Genomic DNA, 25,654 nt, shown 5'->3' with positions numbered 1-25,654 from the left:
ATCTTTTGTCCCTATAATCATGACACATTTCCATTGCAAAAACAAAGAGTGATGAAAGGGAGGAAAGAGTTGATGAGTTGACGTCTTTGACAGCTGAAAGGTTGGCAGTATTGATGTGCTGATGCCCCACTGTGTGCCCTCAGGGAAGTATTGTGCTACGGATGCATTGCTAGATGATCTCATCACAGGGCTCTCTGTCTTTTCTGATGAGCGCTGATCAAAAAGAGCCATTACTTGCTCTTGACAATCTGCAAAACTATTTGCTTTGAGAGGAAATATTGTGATTTTAGATATTTTAAGCCACATGTCAATTTTGATTCCATGGAACAGTAGTCCTACTTTGAAAACAGCATCAACAACAAGAACAGTCAGAATGTCAGTCAGTTGCGCAAAAAGCCAAAAAGGCAAGAATGTTCATACACTAAACTTTGAAATAGGATTCTAGCAGTATTTTTTATTGGAGGGAGGAATGAAGTCTTTTTCTTTTTTTTTAATGGACCTCAATAATTATTAATTAATTCAAAAGGTTAAGTTGAATGGCAACTTTTACTCTCCATTGTAGTGATTGGTCACTTTTAATGCTAGAATATATACTTATTTCATATATAACAACAAAGATTACTAATTGAGTTTCTAAAAGAGTACTAATTCTCTCCTAAAACACAACTAAAAGGGGTGACTTAATGCCGATAAAGCCAATCCGTTCTAACATTTTGCCATATTTTTAAAGTACTGTATTGTCTTTACCTTTTAATTCACTCACGGTGAAACCCAAAAACATGCTTTGTGTGCGGCTTGCCATGTAAACATCCTCAATACACATCCTGTTGCTTCACAATATACTGTGCTCTTGATGAAGTAGGCTCACAGAAGGATCAGTTTGAACTAATCATGTGCCGTTGTCCATCTTTTGGGTTTTTCAAGAGGAGGAAATCCCATTGATTTTGGTTCTTTAATAGTCACACCCATCTGCAAAGCACACATATAATGGCCTGTCAGCAATAGTCGCAAACAAACTTGGGCAGGAGCAGTGAATCCACCCCTTTGTTAGGGTGACACTCCACCTGTGGTTGACTTCCAGAGTAAGGATTTCCCATACTTGAAGACTTGAAGAGCAGCTTGGGTAAGGAAACTGATAATTACTTACTATTAAATGCTAGGCTACAAAGTATATGACCATTTGTGTGCTTATGTTCTCTTGGCTTCAGTAACGCTGAATATTTAAATCTCAAGTATGGGCAATGACCATTCCAACACCAAAGATCCAAGCCAGGTAAAATGCTGAAATTCATTTGAGGGCAATTTAATAGTACTGATAATGAAGTGTATGATGGTAATAATACGGGAAAACCATTCACGCTATATTACAGCAATTATTTGGTGTATTTGGATATGTACCCAATTGTCGAGATATTTGTTTTTACAGTTGTTGTTAATTACTATTCTCTGCTATTTGTTCATAGATTACTCAAGATGATAAACATGGAGAGTTAAATGGCCAGGCAGTGAACATCACATTCAATGGATCTGATATTGATGGTAAGTTTTTGACATGTTTGGTCCATACAACAATTTTTCAGGGATTTGGAAATGGTTCTCTAATGTGTTATATGAGCTATACCATGTGAAAAAACTTAAATGTTAGCTGACTTCCTGAGTATATGAAGAATAACTTTCTTAACTACAGTACATGACATATTGGTTGGAAATAAAACTTGCTAAAGATTGTATTTTTATGGTTAGTGTCATTGGACAAAAAATCAATAAATGTATTAATTCATGAAAATATGATATAATGTATCATGTCAAAAAAGTCAAAACATTTACGATTGTATTTTCTGGAACTTTTAAAAAAAGTGCAAAATAACATTTTTATGATATCACACATTTCTTTAGAATCATGTCTTCCATACTTTTGGTTTACTATGACTTGTCAAGATCATTGTAGCATTCCTCCTTTTACTTTATAATTGTAACTTGTTAAAAACTGAAAACTTTTACTTATCTAAAACCAATTTCTTATCTAAAACCTATCGTTAGGTGACCAATCAATCTTCTATTTTCAGAGTGAATCCTTTGGACTTTGCAATGCTGTTTATACAATGAATGTTTCTTTTGCTCTCTATTATGATCTATAGGCGTTGTCGCTGAAATGGACTATTTAATCTGTCATGGTGCAGTTATTGTCCCTGCAATGAGAATTATCTCAGGAGTAGATATTGACACACTGCTGATCGAGCTAATCTCGTGGTCATGGGCAGACCAACCTATGTTTACTTCTGGGAGGATTGGCCTTTAAAATGAAAATTGCTGTATCATACTATGCTACGCCTACTCCAATAACTTAAAAATGCAACTAACCAACCCTTCTACAGCAAGAATTCAGTTTCATTAAATCAATCCAGTGTACAATCCACATATGTAAACATGCAATTGGCTCCTCCTGTTTAAAGAATAAATGAATCAGGTTGTAAAGGTCTTAATCTATGGATTGTGGAATCCCGACCTCGAATCTCTGTTTATTTATCCCTCTTCTATTCATGTAGTGGACAGTTTGCTGCCAAAGCAAATAAATGGCAATGCGCCAATCTTAAACACTGACTTGGTCGAATCGGGAAGTCAACATTTTGAAGCGGAAGACAACCCCGAGAAAGAAGACGTAAAACAGGAGGAAAAGGTGCCATTTTTTGACAGAATTTTTACAAAGAAGGATCTTGAGGCCACGGTTAATACAGAGAGTGTTGCCGAGAAGAATGAGAATGTTTCGAACGTGTCCTGTGTCCCTGCCAACGAAACACAACTGGTGAGTATTTTCCTTTTAGGGTTTGGGTCTGGGTAATGAGATTTGAGTTGAGCTGATCTAATGTGTTTGTAAGTGTGGGTCAATTTTAAGGCCAGGCTTTTGGCTTCATTTTTAACTTTAGTCCTCAAATTCTTATGAAATATTTTGGCTTCAGGATGGAGAAGGAGGCTCATCAGATGAAACACTAGTTAGGGAGGCTGAGGTCAGAAGGACAATAAATGACGCGCCATGCGTCTACTTTGAGCCGCTGATCACGGTGATGGAAACAATCTCAGAAGAGGAAGAACAGTTCATTCTAGTCAAAATGGAGCAGGTCTACGGAAAAGGTACCAATATTTCTCAAGAAGATATGGTGCTTGAAGACTCTTCGAAAAATTATGCTGCTTGGAACCAAGAGTTGTCAACCATTGATGAAGTTCCTGAAGATGAATGATGAGTTTGTTACATTTCAGAAACCCAGAAGTGAAATCTACATAAACAATGCTGCTGATTCCGACCCGCCCTTCTTAGAGACCAATATTCTTCTTAAATTTGAGCTAAACTCTGGAAAACTGATATACGCATAAACCGGCGGAGTACTGGAAAGTATTGAAGACAATACGTACACCTATCCGAGAATCCTCTCCCCAAAGTGAAGTTACCGAAGGATCTGCTGAAACTGTACCAAAACACTCAGAAGCGCTCATCCAAATCCTAACAGTACCTAAAACAAGCTAAGGTGTCTCTCCTAGGATAATGAAAGTTCACATGAGGATGAATCTGTTGTGGTTTTGGAGACTATTGTTGAGGGAATGTCCAAGAACCCTAACGTTTGTAAAATGGTGTGATTTGACAGCAGAACCAAGAGGAGCTGGTTTTAAGAAGCTCAGTCGAAGAGGAGCCAGTTGAAGAGAACATTACTCAAACTAAGGAAAACCAGGAACAAAATATTTTTTCTTACCTTTTTCTGGTGACCTGTTAGAGAAGATTGAGAGCAGCTCAAGATATTTTTAAGACAATTCTTGAGCCCGTTGATACCAGAATCAGCATCAGAGATAGCCGCATTAGAAACAAAGTCTCTCTCCAGACTTGACAGTTGAACATATTATATTTTGTCAATCGATTATAGTAGGAGTGCAATACAAATCCTATTTTCTGCTGTGATCATTTTATTGGACTCATTGTTATAATACTGTTTTTTTCTTATGCCGTGTATGTACTGTTACAAGTACATGAAATGTGACTGTGTGTGTCCTGTGAGGAAATATTTTTCTTTTCTAGCATAAAGTTTCTAAAACATATCTGAGTTGGCACCTCTTGTTTGAATCTCTGACGGGATCTTTCTGTGTTGACTTTTTCCTATATTTTAACAATTGAAGATTATTTCACTGGAAACTAAAGGGAAGTCTCTACCTTTAAGGGGTAAATAATAATGGAAAGTTAAGAGTTAAAATCCAAATAATATTAAAATGACACCATTAAAAACACTGTCCCTACATCATGGTTTACCAACATCGGCAGAAACAGCAACAGCATGAAATCAGCTCCTTTTACCCACAAAAGCCAGTAGGCCGACACTCTCTGTTTCTTCCTTGACAATGTTTCGTCCTTTCTTTCTGATTCTGATTGGTGAAATGAGGCTTTGTTCTTCCCACCTATATTGTTGCATTCGCGCACTACACTGTGATTCCGCACACAAATTTATCCATTCAAAGGCTTAATAATCAGCAAAAAAAAACCTAAGACTTAAACTCCAAGCAGAGCTGCTGAAGCCGAGTCCTTGTCACTAAAAATTCACTACCTGTAGATTTGTTTAATTTTATCTCAAGGGAAAATAAATAATTCTCCACCTTATCTCTTATAGGTTCTAGTGTTGTGCTCAAAACCAAATTAATATGTGAGATCAAGAGCCTGTTTTAACTGAGACGCAATGGGATAAAGAGGAAAAAAACGATTTGCTTGGACACAATAAGAGCTCAAGTTGGCCCGAGTGACACCGTGAGATAAAATGAGATCCAACTAATATTTATTGGAATTATTAGTTTGACCTTTTACTAATCATCTCCTAAATGAAGCTAACAAATTGCTGGCCACAAGCGACCCCAATTCTCAACTAGAGAACAAGATGACACAATGACTCTCGGTCTTAAGCCTTACAACACTATTAGATAAAGTAAAAAAGAAATTAATATTTGACACTTCATAGGGCCTCGCCATTGAGACACACCAAGGTTTTGGATCTTCTGACAATTCTTGAGACACGACCGTCTGACATAGTTGAATATCAATGAGTAGGGTTGAAGGGGGGGTTATACGCAATCATAATGGGGTTATTGTTTACAATGTGCAGAGTAGGCAGAGGCATGGTTGGAATTGTGCTCCCATCTCAATGCTGTTATTAAGAAGACGCTGCTGCATTGCTTTGCTTGTCCATAACCCCCCCCCAAAGGCTAACTCTGTGTGATGGTGCTTAGGAGACAGCTAACCAAAAGCAAGAGGCACTGACAGAAGCTGAGGTCGAGACTACAGACCACACTGACAACGCTAACAGCACATCTGCTGAAACGGAGGCTAACTCAGAAGAGAGTCCAGTTATGAATTTCTTCAAAAATTTAGTAAGTTATCCATTTTAAAAATTCATCAGGATTATGATCATGTGTGAATTTGGGGAATTTTGACTGTTCTTTTTTTTCAAAACTAGGCTAAATATGGTAAATATTGGTGTCTCAATTCATCTTGATCTCGCTATTCAAAAACAATATTGTCATGTGAATGGCTTCAGCTTGCTAATATTGAATTAAATTATAATAATTAGCAATAACAGCAATGATACTGTATCTACCGTCTAACAAACTCTCCTCTGATGTACAACAGGCAGCCATTGTGTTTCCTCTTCATCATGCCGTTGTTTGGAACGTGTGGCGTTTTAAAGAGTTTCAGTGCCCTCGTGCCAGGATAATCAAGGCTTAGAACATGCGGGAATGTGGTGGCACATTGTTGGAGCCATCGCTTGAGCTCACAAGGGAGGCCTGTGCGCCTGGAAGTTTAGATTGGGAAAGATAGAGCCAGTGCAGGCCTACGCCATCTCCTTAGTACAATGGTGGCCACTTTGTCAGCATACGCAGTGTCCAAACATGGCCACACTTATTTTATTCTAAAGACTCATTCTTATTTTGTACACTGTCATTTTCTTTACGTACCATATGTGCAGCCTCATCGTTTTAAATTGCTTGGCATCTGTATTTTTAGCACTTGGGCACAATGTTACTCTATTTCATGTTTTTCTTTTATGACAGAATTTAACGCTGACTGTCCCTTCCGTTGTTCGGCAGATGTCTCCCACTAAAACATCCAAAAAGGAAACTCCTGAAGTCCCAAAGGATCAGGTGACCAATATATTTTAATCATTGAATAATCATAGATGATCACAATGGAACAAACAGGACATCAGCCAATGCTTGGTCATAATTTACTGTCATACATCATTGTCGAGCAGAAACCTCTTATGTCTAAATTGAGTATATTTCACATTTTATTCCACAAATTTACAAAATACTAATGGTCCAACGTAAATCATTTGCTTTTAGTTTTCTACTCGACATCCATTTAATATTAATCCAATCATTTATTTACTTATTTTTTATTTATATCACTGTCTGATGGCAACTTCATGAGTGTACTTCCTCATAATCATTTTCATATTTCATAATTTTCACATTTTAAATGTTGCATAGTGGCTAGGTGATTCTGTCATTTATATGAGCTAATTTTTTGCAGCAGCTATAATGATGCAAAATGGTTATTGCCGACATCGATTGCTTATGCATATATATATATATATATATATATATATATATATATATATATATATATATATATATATATATATATATATATATATTCATTAATATGTGCTGTCTCTCATTAGATAAATCAAACTCGTGAGCCAATGCATTGATTCAAAACAGATGTCGACCTTATTTACTGCCAGTCACCAAATATGCAAATTTGATCCCAAATAAAATGCAGCTATAAATAAACAACAAGAAAGTGCTCTCAGACTTAAAAGTAATGTTAGAATATGAATGGAGTAGTGTTGCCTTTCATAAGACAGCAACATTGAAATCAGTAAACGAGTTGTGGTCAATAATATATATCGAATCCAGCGACTTTGGTCAGACAAGCCTTCTTTTTGCTGCGGCTGAATAGATTATTTTGGCTTGTGGTCATTTTTGTTTCTCGACTCTAAACTGCTGCCTTTTTTGTTGCTTAACAGAGGCAGAGGGAGAACCAGTCAGCGACAACCACCACTGTGAGCATATTGTCTATTTCATCCTAAAGCCAAAGGGCTCTTTTTTGTTTGTCTTGGGTTCACCTTCTGTTAAAGCTCTTTTGTCTTGACAGATTCTTACACAATCTTGATGTTTCTGACTGTAAAGGGACAGTTTAACACCTTGCAATCACCCATTTATTCTAGCTCATGAGTACATGACATAGTGGTTATGGTCTGGGGAAACTAATTGAAGTCTCAGTTGGATAATCTTGAATCGCTTTTGTGTGTCTTCTTTGGGTATTCTTGCTTTTATACAACATAGTATTTGGAAAAAAAGGTGAACCTAAGCTTCTAAATTGGTGTGAATGAATATAATTGTTTATCATAAAGTACCCAGTGATTGATTGGCTAGAAACTGATGAAAAACCCGATAGAAAATCGTGTTTAATTTCCAATAAAAACCTGAATTCTGACTCAGTTTTCCTCCCAAGGTTGCACAAATTTCTGATCCTCCGGCAGCTTCCAAGGGAATGTTAATCCCACCACCTCCTCCTCCAGAGCTTCCAAAAGTGGAAGTCAAAGCAGAGCCAAGTACCAAATCAGCAAAGCCCACCACCACCTCCAAAGAAAAAACAAAAGCTGTGGCAAAGAGTGCCGAATCCCCCAAATCAGCCAAAGATGTTCTGAGCAAATTCTTCCGTCCAAAGGTAAATGAATAATATTGCTTTATATATCACACACTGTATCTGTTTGTGACAATGTTCTCGAAGTGTATGAGATGAAGGCACAATCAACACCCCATAACAGTATATGCCATTGGCCTCTTTATACAAAAAGATTCACTTAGTATCATCATTCAAGAGCAACATTCTGGACAAGATAGGAATAAGATGAGAAAGTTAGGATTTCAGCATTATTTGGAATTGTTTACATGGTGGATATTAGGAGGTGAGTGATAGTCTATGTGAATTGAGAAGAAAATTCATCATTAGCCTTGTCAAAATAGAGCGACGGGGATACTAGTACACCTCACTATATATTTGTTTTGTTTTCCCCTTGCTATTTTTCACGTACCATCTATACAGGCGATTGGATTTAAGTTTTTTTTTATTTTTTGATTGTTCATTTCTAAGTTACTTCCAATCTTCTGAACATAAAAGTCAACCAGGATAAGTCTTGAAATGATATTGTTCTTTTTTGTAGGGCATTGTGAGACTTTTATATTCACTATTTTAGCAGAACAAATAGCCTTTTCCTTTAACTGTAAGATTAATTTTTCATGATATTTTTTATTTTAATATACACCATTATAAGTGACTAAACATGAAGTGATGGTTATTTTTATTGTCTTATTTGCACGTTGATGTCTTGAAGTTACTTCAAATGAATTTCATTTTGCAAACTATGCATTTCATGCAACTATTGAAAGTGGAAGGAGTTTTTGGTGAGGTTTGCCTTGAATAACTTGATGCTTTATAGTTCGTTATCTTTTGATAAGAAATGTTTCAATGTGCTACAGACTAACAAGGAGACAGAGCTGCAAGCAGCAGAAGTTGAAGTAATTTCCATAGTAGAAAAACAGGTAAACTCATCCAGCTGAACACTGGAAGCGGGTATAAATGTATTTGTAGCGACTTACACTGAGCGGCAAGAGCGTATTCTACTTATTTATTCTTAAATGTACAATAATTTCACTTGCAGGAAACGTCCAATGATGTGCAACAAGCATCAATAGAGGTTGAGGTATTTAACTGACAGTAAATATTTGACTTCTTTCATTTATGCTAAGAAATCCTAACGAGCTTTAAATAATGTTTTTATTTGAATTTGCGAATGAGGCTGAAGAACCTCAACAGACACCAAAGAAGGCAGCACTGGTGATTGTAGTGGAGAAGGTAAATAAGCAAAAAATGTGCTACTACCAGTTTATCTTTCTTTTGCAGCTGCTCTCATGACGTGATTTTTTGGCGGAAGAAATGCACGTCTCAAGTAGCGTGTGGGATATTGACTTTTAAATTGTGTGTTTAGCTGTATAGATGAGCATTCATTAACAAGAATTCTTGGAAAATTTGACTGAAATATAAGAACATTTAACTAGTTTTCTAGAAATTGCTCAATTCTGTCATATGCCTTGCACTACTGCTATTTAATTGGAAGTCCCGTATTTGTCTGGAATATAAGTCGCACTGTTTTCATAGTTTGTTCTTGGCCTGCAACATATAGTATGTTTTTTTTATCTTTTCACTTTGATTGCCAACATTTTGTGTTTTTTTAGGCTATAGTTATCCATAAAATGGTTGATCTGTTACATAAACAGATGATTATTGTGACTTTTTTCACTATTTTCCTATTACTTTCTACTATATACTATTGTATAACACATACTGAAGTGCAATTGATAGATATTTTTCTCTTTCATTGTGCACTCTTTGGCTCGTGTGACTTATAGTTTGAAAATTATGGTAGCAGCTACATTAAGTGTTTGAATCTTTGATGTGAAAACTATAAAACTTTTTCTACAGATGATAGTAGCGGCATCGCAAACGGAGGTAGAAAACGAGGTAATGAGGTAGAAAGGTTACGTTTTGTGGTGGGACATTCCTATAGTACATGCATACTGTACTATGAACTGTTATACTGGTTTTATCTGGTTGTGGTATTTCTCATTTCTATCAAAAAGACGACACTTCCAGATTTTCCAAAATGTATTTTAACTTTTGGAAGAAATGTCTTCTTTTCCCCAGCCTGCATCATTTAATGAACCTGCACTTTTATCTACGCTTTATCTTCTTGATATCTTCTTTGATTTGCAGATGTCCACTTGGTCTTTTATTTATACGCTTGTCTGGTTATTGGGTACAATTATTCATCCAATTGACCTAAAACTTCAAAAAGAACACATTCCAGTTCGGTGCTGAGACCCATGAAGGTCAAGGAATTTATTTCACCTTGAAAATGTGTAACATGACATCTTCTTTCTTCTTCAAATGATTAACTGATCATTTCTTTCAACTCCTATAAGCACTATCTTCAGTTATGGGTGATCTAGGTGTGCTGCTTTTCGATTTTGGTTGGGTTTTGCTTCCAGTCTCAATCTTTTCCCTTTCAAAATCAGATTTCCGTCACATTAATGGCATGCTTATTGTGGTTCTTTTAAAATACTGTGTGTTTATGATTATTTGTTTGTTTGTTTCTGCTTTCTTTAAATGAGAAAAGGTGGATGCCTCCAAAGCTGGGACTCTGGAGGCCACTGCCAGGCCGGAACCACCACCTCCAGTTCACGAGGAGAAAAAAACACCAGCAAAGTCCTCCTTCCTCTCTTTCTTCAAGCCTAAAGTAAGAAAAGTGTTCATTTTCTAGGTCACTTAGAAAGATATACTGTGGACGGTTTTGTTGCATCTGGGGTTGAAATATAAGGTTTTCCTACAAACTCATGAAATCATAACAACGAACAATTGGACTCATTCAACTTTTTTTTCCGGAAGACAATCACTAAAAATCCCAAGGCGAAATTATACATCGACAATATATATATTTTCCACTTTGAAATCATGACATTTTTATTTTCTTAAAATGACTTTGACCCATTTGCTTACGGCAATAACACAAATGTTCTTTCTTGACACACATTGGGTAAGAAACGCTTTTCTATCAAATTTTTGACCATTTAGAGTCAAAAAGTGTGTTTGTATTGTAGCAGGAACAAAAATAAGCAGAGGGAGATGACTTCAGTCAAATAACGAAACAAAATATCTTTGGTATAATGCATGTTGTGCTCCACTCCTTTCAGGCTAGTGAACCCAAAAAGTCTCGACCTGATCCTGCCAAAACTGCAGAAGCAACTGCCGTGGTGAAAGCCAAAGAGGAACCCAAAGCGACAGTCAAGTCACTTGAGATGGTCATAGACGATAAAGTGACCTCGCTGGCCCCCAAAACTGCCGACGGTGTCCCCAGTGTGGCCCAGAAGCCAGAGAAGAGAAACTCCATCCATCTCTTCTTCAAGAACCTGGTAAATTGAAAAAAAAGAACAAAAACGTCAACGAAATTAGTTACAAACTCAAAACTTAAAAAAGGAAGTTATTTTCAATGATAATATGTTATAGCATTGTTACCACTAGATGGCAGGACTACCTCACCTGGTCGATAAAGTCAATTTAGGAGACTGGCCTAACCCCTGTTTTGCCTAAAAACACACTACTATCTACACTACTAAAAATGAGGGGCTGACCAGGAGAAGAAACTAAGAACATTGAAATCAGTTAAATGAGAAAAATGGTGGGTTGTTAAGATTGCAGTCATTTACAGTGGTTTTAGTAACTCAAAATTGAAGTGTAACCCTGCATATTAATGAAGTGCCCCACCGGTTAATCCAAGATACAAACAAGACCCAGACTTTTGGGAGTCACCCCTCAGACAAGACAAAGACCCTCAAAATATGGTTTCAGGACTGGTATTAATACCAAGACAGGTCTTCAGAGTCACAATACTAACTGTTAACTGACTTTGATCTGTTCTTTTGCCAACTTCTCTTATCATGTGTTGAATAAAAATGTTGTTAACTATTCCTGGATGAACCCATTGCACTCCATCCCTGTTTTTGACATGTTTGAAAGGGTTAACAACCTCAAAATATTTGTTTCCAAATCAAAATATATATGATGTCATGCTTCATTGTTGCTGAATATCTAATAACTCTATGGTTTCCTCAGTCTACTATGTTTGTAAGCATATTCCTAAAGAACATTGTCAATGTTAAGAAAAATCTGATGCATGTTCTACTGATCTACAGGGCCAGAAACGTCATTCGACAGACGCCGGTGTGCAGACCGAGCCACTGAAAGTGGCTGCGGCAGCCAAATGAAAACAAAATCAATTCCCAAGTTCTTCTGTATAGACTGCTCCTTATCGTTATGATTCTCTCTGGCTTATGTCTCCATTTTGTGGAGCCTTCGTTAATAATTAATGCTTCACTTTTTTATCCGTTAAACTGCTTAGAGGCCTATAAAATTGGAGGGAATGAAAGTGAACAAGTAGAGTGGAGTTAGTTGAAGATTTATAATGTAGCGATTTGTGACTATGTGGGAAAAGGTCTGTTTTTTTGGTTTATTTAAGGAATTGACACATGTATTGGCATATGTATGTATATGTAAAATGTTCATCAATATTGACACTACCTATTGGGCCATTGCTATGAATCACAATCGTTATTGTGTCTGGAGATATTTGCAGTCTTAAAAAAAATATTAACAAACTCAAGTGGGAATGAATGCAAAATGGGAATGATGACTTATTCTATGTTCTAAATGAGGTCGCGTCTATGTGAGCTTTTAATTTAATGGCTGTCCTGTGGCATTGTCCTCTGCAATTAATTTGATGCTTTTGTCTGCTTCAAAAAGTGTTTAAGGACAATAAAAAGGTTTGTTGTTTCGTGCTTAGTGCAAAATATTACAACTTCAATCAATACAGTCACTTCATAAAACAACTGCAATGAGTCATTGGGTTTTGGAAAATCTTAAGAATGTGAGTATGGGTGTGACCAACTGGTGGGAAAATGTGTAACAACCAAACACTTGCTCTATTTTCACAGTCATGATTGGAAGAATTTGGATTTAGAGGGTCCAATCAGGATAACATGCATTATTTTCTGAATGTGTAGAGAAACTGGAGTACCCGGAGGAAACCCACGCAGGCCCCGGGAGAACATGCAGACTCTACACAGGTGGATCGGCCTGGATTTTGAACCCAGGACGACCTGGAATTTGAACCCAGGACCCCGAGCTGTGAGGCAGATGCACAAACTACTCAAGCCGCCGGGCCACGTTAATAAGAAAATAGAATTAGCATAGATCTTCCCAGCAACGGGCAGGCAAAGGGTAAGCAAAAAAAAATGAAAAAAGTAGTTCAATTCAATTTAATGATATGCACAAAAAATATTCTAATAAGCTGCTTTTTTGGGGGTGACTTTGGTAGAGTAGGTCATTTTTTGACCTGTTGGAAAAGGGGAGTAAAGGGAGTAAACGGCATGTTAAGATAGTAGAAGTGCTTTGCAGTTTCATATACTGCAGCTAAAAGAAGCTTCAATGCATTTCCTTTATGATGTCATTCTTGTGATTAACAGCCCGGTCGGTGTAAGTCTTTGGAAGGATGTGTTTTGGATGGCATCCTCTGAGAGCAATGCGTTCAGTTGCTGTTTAAGCGATGAGTCACGGCCCTAGCAGCCATAACTCACGCCACTTCTTTGTTATCAAGGAAAGTCCTCTTGCGTTACCCTCCATAATAGGTGGATCATTTTCAGTTGAGCATCGGTGTAATTGCAAAAGCAATGACGGAAAGAAAATGACGACATCGCCTCAACAGTTTAACACACTTTTCGGTTTAGGAGGGAACTGGGGGACCGGGGGGGGGGGGGGTGTATTTGTTGAACAATTTAGCAAATAACCTGAAATCCATACAGATGTATTAAGAAATGTAGTAATCGAATAGTCCCTTCGGCTCTATATGCTTTTAATCTCCATTTAACTCATCAATATCTTAAACCCTGTCTTCCACCGTTTATAAAACACAACATAGTGAGTTAAAGAACAGATTTTCAAAATGCATTTCTTTCTTTGGTCTCCTCTAAATATCATTCTAAAATTAAGCATGGTATGTCCACAATTGGTGGCCCAGTAGGGCGAGGAAGGCACAGCGTGTCGGCCTTACAGTGGGAGACATGGGTTCAAATCCAGGTCAGTTCACCTGTGTGGAGGTTACATGTTCTCCCCGGGCCTGCGTGGGTTTTCTCCCTGTACTCTGGTTTCCTCCCACATTCCAAAAGAAATGCGTGGTAGGCTGATTGAACACTCTAAACTGCCTCTAGGTATTTGAGCTGGAATGGTTGTTTGTCTTTATGTGCCCTGCGATTGGCTGGCCACCATCTTTACTCATTTGGCACATTCTTTTGAGTTCCTTCATGGTTCAATTGTACAGTTGTTGCCTGGTTTTTCAGTCACCATTTGTGTAGTCTTCACGACCTCATTCAGTATTTTAGCGCAGAAGAATACCAACCCAACTATTTTACCTGAAAAAAGCATTTCCCCCAAGCTAGACTACAGGTCAACAATAACCCATTGCATTTGTTTACACCATTTTCTTCCATTTATTTTGCATTAACTATCAAATCTCCACATTCTCATATTCATTTGACAAGTTATGACATTTCAGTGCAGGCCCTCGTGGGAACGGCTATGTGTATGGAATTAATCATTCAAAGGATTAGCAGCTGCATAGAGCACCATCCAGGGAGGTTCATCCCAGGACGTGAAGCTCAATGGACGGCCAGGCCTCAGTGGGGGAATCCTGTCGCCCCCACTGCACCCAGCAAAAGAAATGTGCTTCTCGGTGTAGGGATATTTCTATGAAAAACGGAGATGACAGTTACAAATAGCAAGTGAGTGCTTCTCCAGGCTTGATTCAAAACATCGGCGGCTGCAGGCTGAATTTTGGAAGGCATTGTTATGGAGATGCTCTCTCAAGGTCTCAACAAAAGGCATCTGAAAATGATACTGGCAGAAGACTTGTGTAAGCACTATAATGAGCCTAAAAATGACATTTAATGAGGCTCGTTTTAAATCAACAAAACCTTTTTTATAATTACTTTAATAAATGATGCATGGCAGTTGCGACATAATAGAATATAGCAGGTCCTAATTAAAACAAAAGTCCAAATAAGTGCTTTACAGACTGCAGCCATGTAGCAGGACACGTAAAAGTATCATATTATTTATATAAGTAAGTCTAAAAATGAAATATCGTATTAAAATGTATTCACATTCCTTATAGGCCATTGTATTGATGGCTGAATGTAGCATGAATACAATCTAACCAGAAATACTTCTGAATTAAAAAAAAACATCACTGTACATAATTTTAGATAATCTAGATGACAACATTTGAAACCTGTGTGGAGGCCATTACTCATCAACAGTTATCTCATGTGTAAACCCTAAAGTCAGAAAAGTCAAATTCGAGAATGTTTCCAGTGATGAACGATTCAAAAACGGCTTTAATCGAAAACACAATGAAGGCTACAAGGGTTGTGGAAGGAGACCTTATCCAATCACTCTCTTTTTTCAACAGCCATCATGAAAGAAGGGGGTTGGGGGTCATGAAACTAGAGGAGAACAAAGAAGTCAGTTGCTCCTGACAAGGCGAGATAAAAAAAAAAAAAAAGAAAAACACATGCTCTTATGCATTCATCAATCTCTTCAGCACATGTAGAACTCTGTTACAGAGTTTTCTTACTGGAAGGAATTTCAATTTCAAGAGTACACGAGAACAATAGTCCAGTCTGATGAAAGTAAACAGCAGTTAATGTTTCGTCATTTCCACTACTGAATGCTAATTAGGAGGGATCATTAAAACCATATTTGTATTGTGTAAAACATGCAAAGTGTTTAAGAAAGGACAAAGTCTACTACTAAAGTTTAGTTTTTTTGTGTAATTGTGTATGCAGAGGATTGAATCTATATATATATATATATATATATATATATATATATATATATATATATATATATATATATATATATATATATATATATATATATATATATATATATATATATAATGAATATTTTGATGTTGTAAAGATAAAGTGAAAAAAATTCATGCTGGCAATTCCCTACACATCATGCAATTCATCAAATAGCACAAACAAGTTCAAACTTGAATCCATTTAATACTCATTCTCATATGCGAATGTTATTATCAGTATCACCTGAAAGATGCCAACAATTATTGCACGTGATGAAAATCGTTAATGTTCTTTGTGTGTTCAGTTTGGTGCATTTGCCAAATATTTTTTTACAAGTATAATCTGTTTAAAAGCAGATTTTTGTCTATTTATATACAGATGCTAGTAATACTAGTTGTGTTCTTACACATATCCTGTATTCACCTTTTGAAAAATGAAATATAGAGGCTAACAAAAGGTGGAATGCAGAGTAGTAGTAGTAGTAGTAGTAGTCAAACTTATGTACTTTGGCCTCACAAATGCTCTTTGTTACAATTTTCCTCAGCTGGGCGTGCTTCCACATAAAGCTTGCCTTTGACTTTAGGCAGCCAGACCGTGAGTAGTGTAGTGTGGCCAGCTGAATATACTGATTGATTGTATCATTGTACTACTGTATGTGTGTGGCTTTTAAACTGCTATCAATGCCTGCTGTCTGGCTACTTTGATGGGTGGAGGATGGGTGGCTTTGCTTGGCTTCTTCACACTCTCTTCCATCTTTACTGGAAACTGGAAAAGGGTGTCAAACTCAGTTTGCCTCATGGGCCACTTTAATGCCAACGATAGATCTCATGTGAATCGGATGAGTTTATTTTTTGCCCTGAAAAGTTAACTAACTAGCCGCCATTGACGCTGCTAGGCGTCAAGTTTACTTTGACCGGGCGGGGCGAATGAACGAGCTGGATGGGTCGTCCAGCGCAATTCATGGTGTTGAAAGATGAGCACTCACTGCCAGTTTAAGTGAATTGGACATTTAACATTGTCAATGACAGGCAAGGAGTTAATTTTGGGTCACTTTTTTCTATTCACAGGTCACTTACAGTAAATCTCGAATAATTTCCCTTGGTATTTCGGGGACATTCCGGGATGCTTCTTGTTGGTTTGTCAGTTTCTGCTGATTTTGGGGCATTTTCAGGTTACGGATAGGAAATTCAGCAAAGTTTAGTCATCCACTCTAATGAAAAAATAAAATACAAGTATTTATTTCCGTACATAGATTATGAATGAGCCACAAAGTGCCCGTCAGGCAGAACAACACCGCGGACCGGACCGGAGTCCCCTGGCGAATCACTTCCAGCCCACGGGCCGTACCTTTGACACCACTCCAGTAAACTCCAGTTTTTATTAACTCAGTTGTAGTTTCATTTATGTATTTTAAGGAGGGGATGGTTGCCCCAATCTCTTGAAATAAGAGGAAGCCGACTGACTCAACCAACCTGCTTCTGCAGAGAGAAAAAAAAACAAAAAAACAAAAAAACTCCTCATGTAACTGTGAAAAAGTTGGAGATGGCCCCTCCTCCACCCACACATTGTGGTTTAAGAAAAAAAAAGAGGAAGAAGTAACTGAGCTGAAAAGGTGGTTAACACCGACTTTAAGTGAGTTATTAATGCCCACGTATTGTTCATAATGAATAAAATTATGATTGAATATGTGCGGGGGTGTGATGGTTCAGGGGGGATTGGGAGGGGGGCACTTAAGCATAGACAGACGTGATCAAATCGCTTTTTCGCAGCTGATGATTATCGTGACGTCGACATGGCAACAAGCGCCGGGTAACTAAATTGCCAGTTCCGTCAACAATTAGTAAATTGCATGTTGGAAAAAAAATGAGTCGGGAGTTATCTTTTTACTTTCATCTCAGCTGTTTGTCGCCACCACGTGACATCCCTCGTCTTCGGAGAGAGGACGCGCGTGCACGTAAAGCGAGGTTAGTGTGTGTGTGTGGGGGAGTGTCGTGCACGCGTCTCATCTTCTTCCCAACGGCTGACTAAAATGATTGGAACAATTTGTTGGGGGCGGAAAGGTGAGTTGGGGCGAGCAGGATACAAGTTATCATAGAAAAACTTGCTCAAGATCAGAGATCACCTCCCGAGAAACAACAAAGCAAATGCCAACAAAAGTCGATGTTATTAAACCGGAAACGGGAGATGAGAGTGCTTCGGTTTGCTTTCTTCCTTCTTGATAAAAAAAAGCAAAAAAAAAGCAGTAACTTGTTGACTGTTAAGTCGATGTTTGGACTGAGAGCGCACGACAGATACGCCCGAAGTAAGTACTACACGTCCCGCAGAAAAGGGAAAAAGTTTGTCTTCTGAATGTGGAGGAAATCCAATTTATTTTGAAAGCATGTGCGCGAGAGGAAGATAATAGAATTGTAATAGGACGTTTCTTAACTTAAGTCGGATCTCGGGAAGCGAATGATAACGTTAGCAAAAGAAGACGAGCTTCCTGGATGGGACGCTGGCTAAATTGGCAGTTATTCACTTTTGTTCACCTTTTACTTTCATCAGGATAGTTTGGCTTGTGATTGACAAGGTTCTGGGAGAGTGTTTAGTGTGGATCACGTGATGGCAACGAGTTTTGGACTTTAAAACGGAGGATTAGGTGAGTTTTCGCGAGTCTTGATCGCTTAGCGAGCGATTTACCTAGTGCCACAAGTGATGACGTCACCCATTCATTTAAACCATCAGTTATTTAAATGGAACTGAGTGTCTCGTTGCTTTGTTCGCTTTTGATGATTTAAAGACATTTTCCGGCAGCCAGGATGGACGATTCAGTTGTAATTTGGTAGAAGTTACATAATCACTGTTAAAAAAAAAAGGGATTGAAATCAATGTGTACTAGTCATTTTTTTTCAAAGGCCTCCATTGACATAATAGAAAAACTGCTATTCAATGAACATTTGTTTAGTTTCTGGATACTTTCCTTGTTCAAATGGATTGGACATTTACTAGTGACAAACAAATTCAAATTCACAGCAGAAGTATGAAAAGAGAAACATGATTGGACATCCGTCCTTGTTGAGGCCACTGAAAATGGTTAACTGTCAATTATATTAGAAAAAGTCCCACTCTTGATTGAGTTCATTTTATAAATGTATATTGGGATTTGTATATTTCCCTATAGTAATTACATTGAAATCATGTGTTTTAATCTCATTCGTTCCCCAGAGTTAGTCTGCCAATCAATTAATTAATCAGTCATTCAGGATCGTAAGTGTGGTTGTGTTGTCATCTGCAAAAGGTTATTCACAGTAATTAAGGAAGAGAACATAGATATTCTTATATTATAAAGTACACTAACTAACTACAAAGTTTTAGTGATCATGGCCCGGAGCAATTCTCAATTTGATTTGCTTTCATCTTGTGAAATCATTGTGTTCTTTCATCAAATTATCAATCTATTCAGCCTTACAAAAGTTGAGAGACAGTTAATTTTACTTTATAGAAGCCATATTGTTGAAAATCTTTGATGGCTAATTGTGAGCAGCAAATGCAACAGAAATAATGGCCCCCACTCTATTGATAACTAATCAAGCCTGATAAGGCATACCTGTGAAGTGAAGACCATTCCAACTGACAATCTCTTGAAGCTCAAGAGAATGCCAGCAGTTTGCAAAAGGGATCATCTGAGCAAAGTGTTGCTATGTTGAAGAAACTAGAATACAAGTTTTTTTTTCTTTGCTGAGTACATAATTCACATTGTTCATTCATTGTTTATATACCTTAAGCGAGACTCTTTGATTGTAAATGGTCATTGGAAAAGAAGCGCAAATGAGGTAGGTGTGTATAGGCCTGTGTGTAAAACTCAAATATTTTAAAGTAAGTGCATAAAACTATATAATACATTCCAAAGAAACACATGCATGTGTTGAAGCTTCATAGAGAATAGTACCATGAACTTTTTTTTAGTCTTTATCAGTTTTTGACTTGTGAGCTAGATAATTTCAGAGAGACCACAAGTGATTGCTATTAGAGGATCTTGGTAAGTAAAAAAATATATATATTTTTTAAAAGTAGTACTTTTGTAAATGGGAGACATTCTATTGGTTGGTATTCCAAATAAATTAAACCCTGAGATCATAAAATAAATACATTATAACAATTATACAATTTTAGAATAATAAAGGAACAAGCAGAATTTGTAAACTTTGAACAACTATCTGAAAATGACAAATGTCTTAATCCCTGTTTTAAAGTTTTATTTACTTGAGAAAATATCATTAGTTCATTATTTAAGCTTGTTAATTATTAAAAAGCTTTTTTTTTCGCTACAATGTTCAGACATTTTCTTCATGACATGAACAGTTGTGATCAAAGTTGTGTATCATCTCTGACCAAAGCACTTGTTTCATTTGCTCACAGGCTGTCAGTAGTTTTCACTGGACTGTTGCGCTAGCCTACAATGCCAACTCGGTCTCTGCTGCCGTATGTGGAGAACCCAGAGGGATCCACCCAAGAAAGTTTGATTACCAACCGTTCCAGCATCCCGGGGTCAGGCTCCATCATGACGCCTCACGCCCCCTATCCCTCAAAGACAGTTGCGCAGTGCGGAGCAAACGAGGTGCCTTCGTGCATGTTTTGCGACAAGACCTTCGACCACCAAGATGAGGTGGGGGTCCATGTTCTAACACAGCACCCCACGACTTTTTTTGAGCCGGCCGTGCTCAAAATCGAAGCAGAATTTCGGATCCCGGGGCAGACACTTCAGCCCAAACCGAGCAGCTTTGCGCTTGACAAAGAGGATGTCCACGCCTGTGTCGTCTGCGGCCTGGTGTTGCAAGATGGCGCAGAGCTGGAGACCCACCTGAGGAAACACAAGGACTACTTCACCTACGGCTGTAATGTGTGTGGACGGCGTTTCCGGGAGCCCTGGTTCCTGAAAAGCCACATGAAGATGCATGGAAAGTCAGGAGCCAAGAGCAAAGCCATGCAAGACCAGGAGCTCCCCATCACCGTCAATGGGGTTGTTCAAGAGACCGCGTCTGAGCCTGTGACAACCGCCTATAAAATGTGCATGGTTTGTGGGTTTTTCTTCCCGGACCACGACAGCTTGGTAGAACACAGTAAAGTACACAATCGAGAGTCTTTGCCAATCAAAGAGGAGTCAGAGTCAAAGGACGCCACTCCTGAATCGTTGACCAGAGAAAGTTTTTTGCACAGTCTCAATCTCACTCCTTGTGTGGCAGGCAAATCCTCGGAACCTCAGAGACTGTCCAAATGGATTCCTCAACTGGATCCTTATAACACATTTCAGGCCTGGCAATTGGCCACAAGGGGCAAAATTGCTGTCGGTCCCGTCACTGCCAAAGATTCAGGCCCAGAGCCCACCACAGACAATGAGGATGGTGTCTCTGATAGGGAGCAGATGAACTCTACCTGGGCCGATTGTCAAGCAGACAAAAGTATTAAAGAGGTTCTGGGCAGGGAGCTGAGATCTCAGCGGCAGGCTGTGGCGACGATCCTGCAAAACAATTCACCAGTCTCGCAGCGGAGATCCCTGATGCAAAAGAGCAAAGAGACTGAGAGGCCAACCACATGCGAGGAGTGCCAGCGCACCTTTAAGACTTACCACCAGTTAGTGCTTCACTCCAGAGTGCATAAGCGGGAGGGAGGCGTAGAGGAGAGTCCCGCCCCGTCCACCGAGGGAACGTTGTCCAGAGCGGGTTCAGCACCCCGCGTCGATGATGAGGCTGAGGAAGGCTTCGAAACGGGTATGTATTCATACATATTCAACTTACCGATATTTGCCGAGTTGACACTTAATGTCCTTCTCTTATTGTCATTATTCCCATCCCTGTGCATTTTTGTTTCAGGTGAGGATGGATTCTTTTCATTGAAAGACCGTTCAAAACAGTGCACCTACTGTGGAAAATCTTTTCGCTCAAATTATTACCTCACAGTGCACTTGAGAACTCATACAGGTAAATTTTATATATATATTTCTATATTTTTCTAGTGAAACCTCTGAAGTTTAACATAGAAAGTTACTTGGACTATTTCTTGGAAGTTTGAAATGTTTTCAATTCAGCTTCTATTGGAAAAAAAATTAGTCACAGGTACAGACTTTAGCCAGTATCGCTTTCAATGACTGACTTTACCACACCATTCATATGCAGTAGTGTGAAAATGGCCAAATCTATGAAGTACTATATAAAAAAAAAAAGTTGTATACAGTATATGAATATCTTAAAACCTTTAATGCGCTATGGAATGCAGAAACCGCCCACCAATGAATACGATTTGTGGTTTTTAGTGCATTGTTTCATTGTGGTCAGGAGACATTACAGCTCAGTTGGCCAGTCACTAAGCCTAGATGGGCCAATTGTTCCCTGCTGTGCACTGTCCGTCACCGCTAAGCACTTGCGGTACTTAAGTCTTTGGTAGAAAGCTATTGAGGGAAGATTTGAATAGAAATGTACTCATTTAAGTGTTACTCCACACACAATGTTTACATCGATCAAAGCATGTAAATGACACATTTCAATAGATGGAGAATCTGCACATCTTAAAAAGTATGCAGCTTTTTCTGACTTAAGTCCATCCCCCTTGTGATCGGCTTTGATTATAGTGTAATTTGCGATCTAAATTGTGACTGATGGCTAGTGCTTCTTTATGGTACAGTTTGAGTTTGTTTGATTCTGTCAGCATATTTTTTCTTTATCATATTCGTGGGAAAAAGGCCAGCTGACATGCACGCCGGTTTTACCGTCAAGTTTCACACTGTCCTGTTTTATTCTCTGGAAATGTGTTCAGAGTTTCATTAACAATCACATGACGTTTTTACGACAGCTCCAATTTAAATCACACTTTGCTTTATTTTCTTTCTTATCCACCTTCCGCTGTACCAGGTGAAAAACCCTACGAGTGCGTGTATTGCGATTACGCTGCCGCCCAGAGGACATCCCTGAAATATCACCTGGAACGACGTCACAAAGACAAACCTTTCGTGGACGTCCCGACCAAACCCGTTCCTCCGGTGCCCTCCCCGGGTGACGGGAAAGGAAATTCTGCAGCGAAAAGATCCAAACTCTGGCTGCCTGGGGCCAAGGAAGAAACACAGGATGACTTACCAAACCCCGAGGGTGAGCTCGACAAAAAGACTGCGGAGAATAAAGAAGAGCTTGAGAAAGTAATTCTTAATCAAGCTTTCAACCCAACTAAAAATGTGAGCATAGAGTGCCCCGTAGCCGTTAATCTGAAGGTGGAACATGAGGAGATTAAAGAGGAAGACTGCGAGGCTCCATTAAATCTGTCCTTAAAAATGTCCCTCGCCGTCCCTGCCAGCACGCAAGGCAGAAACGCATTAATTTCGTCTGTGTGTTCATTTTGCACGTATAAAACCATTTACCCAGAGGTTCTGATTATGCACAAAAGGCTGACTCACAAAGACGAGTGCAACCGTGCAAGGAAGAACACTTGCGGCAAGCGGAAACGCCTCACGGGTTGCCCACCTGCGCTCTTGGGAAAAGACGTGGCCCCACTTACCATGATAGACCAGTGTCACCCTCGCCGAACCAAGTCGCCGCCACCTCAGCCTGCAAAAGCCAAAGAAATTCAAAATACCAACCTGCCCCATGCTCCAAAGCGGATTCATGCACCTCTTTACGTGGGTCCCCACGAGAAACAAGGTTTAACAGACAATAAGGAGCCCAAGCCCATCAAAGATTCCACTCGCTTGAGAAAGTCAAGCGTGTTAGGCATGTACCACCGGACGGAGCAACCGACGAGTACCTTAACCGCACTGGCGGCCGCCGAGAGGAGTTTCCCGGAAAGAAGTGCCGCCATGTGGAAATCGGATGCTGCCCACCTCTTCCTGTCGAGTCAGTTTGGGAACTTGTCCAGGATGGGTGAGCCGTCCGGGAAGAGGTTAAAGCCAAGTCAGCCCGCAAGGGGTGCGGCCACCGCCGCCGCTGTTAGCGGATCGTCCGCTAGCAATGGACCACATCGGCTGCATCTTCCCAGGGATAGTGTAAAAGCAACGTCACGGGGATTGCATCCATCTGCGGAGCACTTGGCTCCAAGAAAGAGCACGTCCCTGAATGTCGGAGTAGGCTTGGCGGCCGAGTGGAACATGATGAACCTCTTGCATGCCTGCACCCCCAACAACCTGGCATCACTCTACCATGGCGTGCCAGTGAGCCAAAACCGCATGGGGCAGGCTAACCCAAGAGCAGGTATGTAAATAAGCGATCAAAGGTTGGGGTTGGGGGATAATGTCGGGTGCTTTCAGACCTACATGTGTTGAATCTAATGTGGATTTGTAAACTTGAACTTTTTCCACACAGTTCTCTTTCCTTTTTTGGTACATCATTACAATTAGTATTAACTCTCATATAATGATCGATTGTCTGATTTCCCAGTTGGGGCAGATTGTTTGGGCAGATTTTGAACAGGGCCTAAAAAAAATAGAGTCCAATTGGGATGGATGGTTTTCTATTGGCTTATTTCACTGGAACTGAACTATGAAATTTAACACGCATAACAAAGAAAATAGCACATTGTGCCCAAAGGTGCAAAGTCCATTTCCTTTGTCGAGAGCCTCCTATCGTAATGCTAACGGTTAACTGTTCTCATGAGAGTTCGTCAGGTGTTGACCAGTCGTAAGCGCAATGTCGCGTTTGAAAGTACGTTAACGCCTAATCAATTAGCTGTACCAAAGAGAGGAATCTAATTGGGCAGATTCAAATGCTGAAATGTGTTTGTGTGAAAGCACTCTGAGGCAACTCCATGGCAAAGTGTTGCGGACCCTAATGTGGTGGAATGTCTTCTTCAGGTGGAAGAAGTATGCTGTTCCAACATTTACCGTCTATTCCCATCCTGCCAAAGCGAGAACAAGTATCCCCCATATCCAATCAACCCTACAAGACCTCTGAAAACACACTTTAAAAGTTCAAAACACACTGAAGGACTTCTAAAGAATCTTCTTTTCATGCGTGTCAGACAAATGAATTATTTTGATGATCTGAAATCTTTTTCTTATGCTGCTACATTATTTTGGAAATACATTTGGGGCCATTATGCCCCCTTTGCACCAGAGACCAAGAGAAAAAAACATATACTCTTCTATTTGTGAACCAGAAGCTTTCATTTGTTTACCCACACAAATGTTCATCTGAATGGACCACATTTGTCTGGTTGTTTAAGTCTGGCGAACCTATCCTGTGTGAAATTTTACTACTATGTTCATTATTTGGAGCTCAGAGATTGTAATACCAAACCTTGAAGCGCAAGATGGAATTTATAAGTTGCGGTAGAATTACCTGGCTTGTTTTTTGTGTGCGTTTGACTGAGGGTGGATTGTTTTTTTAAAGTGGTACTCAGATTTGGTGGTTATTAGTGCTTTGGGTTGTTTCTCTATGGCACATTTTCTGTCACTTTTCAGACTTGAAAATGCTATTTAATTTCACAAGGTAGTTGTTAGCTTTCAAATGATTGAAGTCTCGGGGTCAATGTGAATAAACCATGAGCCGGATTTGTGCCACTTTGAAAAATTGTGTTAAGTTATTTGTTATTTTTTGGAGAACATGTGTAATTAAAATTATTAATTCTGTTTGAGATTAGTATTACACATGAAATAAAGAGAGGAAAAGAGGTGCATTCTGAATTGCTTTTTTGATATAGGCTATTGCTATGGCTATTGATATTGGCTGTTAGTCAGATTTTGCAAATGTGATTAAAGCACAGTCCCATTTGCGTACATGTCTTGTATTTTTTTAAATATTTTAAGCCCTTTCATCTGATTAGAGGACTGACCGTAAAAATCAAATAAAAAATCCAGTACATTACTGTCATTTTGAATACAAAATGCACTAGGTTACATTTCATTTAGGGTTGTGCAAGCACTGTACTACTGAATATTGTGCTCCACAATGCTTTTAAACCTCTACCACTAGAGGGTAATATTTACAAAGTTCTGTGTTGACTGAAGCTCTATGAACCTGGCCAACTCAATATGCACTCCTTTGCCACCAATAAGAACTGTGCAGACATGTTAAATTTGATTACATTGTTTGTCTGGATTAAAACTAAACATTTGGCTCATGCTCAG

At 38.9% G+C, this 25,654-nt stretch overlaps 2 protein-coding genes across 9 annotated transcripts; both read left to right on the top strand.

The window, feature by feature from the left end:
• The first annotated feature begins 870 nt into the window (after positions 1-870).
• Positions 871-12,486, top strand: bcas1 (brain enriched myelin associated protein 1). 3 transcript variants are annotated; one of them, XM_077730988.1, is made up of 11 exons: positions 871-1,123; positions 1,209-1,273; positions 1,464-1,539; positions 2,547-2,803; positions 5,257-5,397; positions 6,079-6,168; positions 7,059-7,094; positions 7,547-7,762; positions 8,575-8,637; positions 8,757-8,798; positions 8,894-9,371. In XM_077730988.1, the coding sequence occupies exons 2-11, from the start codon at positions 1,235-1,237 to the stop codon at positions 9,008-9,010; spliced, it is 1,077 nt and encodes a 358-aa protein (XP_077587114.1). In that variant the 5' UTR covers positions 871-1,123; positions 1,209-1,234; the 3' UTR covers positions 9,011-9,371. The 3 variants fall into 3 exon arrangements, with proteins under 3 accessions (XP_077587114.1, XP_077587101.1, XP_077587108.1); XM_077730975.1 differs by lacking the exons at positions 8,575-8,637; positions 8,757-8,798; positions 8,894-9,371 and adding exons at positions 10,272-10,391; positions 10,846-11,064; positions 11,845-12,486 and having other exon boundaries at positions 899-1,123; XM_077730982.1 differs by lacking the exons at positions 8,575-8,637; positions 8,757-8,798; positions 8,894-9,371 and adding exons at positions 10,272-10,391; positions 10,846-11,064; positions 11,845-12,486 and having other exon boundaries at positions 907-1,123; positions 6,115-6,168.
• A 1,973-nt stretch (positions 12,487-14,459) lies between these two features.
• Positions 14,460-25,203, top strand: znf217 (zinc finger protein 217). Of its 6 annotated transcripts, XM_077729542.1 has the most exons (5): positions 17,637-17,872; positions 19,969-21,317; positions 21,420-21,527; positions 22,455-23,780; positions 24,380-25,203. In XM_077729542.1, the coding sequence occupies exons 2-5, from the start codon at positions 20,009-20,011 to the stop codon at positions 24,490-24,492; spliced, it is 2,856 nt and encodes a 951-aa protein (XP_077585668.1). In that variant the 5' UTR covers positions 17,637-17,872; positions 19,969-20,008; the 3' UTR covers positions 24,493-25,203. The 6 variants fall into 6 exon arrangements, with proteins under 6 accessions (XP_077585662.1, XP_077585646.1, XP_077585635.1 ...); XM_077729536.1 differs by lacking the exon at positions 17,637-17,872 and adding an exon at positions 14,460-14,484 and having other exon boundaries at positions 19,969-21,527; XM_077729520.1 differs by lacking the exon at positions 17,637-17,872 and adding an exon at positions 17,398-17,534 and having other exon boundaries at positions 19,969-21,527.
• The last annotated feature ends 451 nt before the right edge of the window (positions 25,204-25,654 follow it).

The sequence above is a fragment of the Stigmatopora nigra genome, chromosome 1, assembly GCF_051989575.1.
Source record: "Stigmatopora nigra isolate UIUO_SnigA chromosome 1, RoL_Snig_1.1, whole genome shotgun sequence".
Taxonomy (NCBI): Eukaryota; Metazoa; Chordata; class Actinopteri; order Syngnathiformes; family Syngnathidae; genus Stigmatopora; species Stigmatopora nigra.
This window is presented reverse-complemented; position numbering and strand designations above follow the sequence as displayed.

Excerpts from the sequence above, each read along its gene's own strand:
- bcas1 (XM_077730975.1), top strand. The coding sequence starts at position 1,235 with ATGGGCAATGACCATTCCAACACCAAAGATCCAAGCCAG. Across the intron at positions 1,540-2,546 it reads CAATGGATCTGATATTGATG|TGGACAGTTTGCTGCCAAAG; the intron begins GTAAGTTTTTGA and ends CTATTCATGTAG. Across the intron at positions 2,804-5,256 it reads CTGCCAACGAAACACAACTG|GAGACAGCTAACCAAAAGCA; the intron begins GTGAGTATTTTC and ends GATGGTGCTTAG.
- znf217 (XM_077729536.1), top strand. The coding sequence starts at position 20,009 with ATGCCAACTCGGTCTCTGCTGCCGTATGTGGAGAACCCAGAGGGATCC. Across the intron at positions 21,528-22,454 it reads GCACTTGAGAACTCATACAG|GTGAAAAACCCTACGAGTGC; the intron begins GTAAATTTTATA and ends CCGCTGTACCAG. Across the intron at positions 23,781-24,379 it reads GCAGGCTAACCCAAGAGCAG|GTGGAAGAAGTATGCTGTTC; the intron begins GTATGTAAATAA and ends TGTCTTCTTCAG.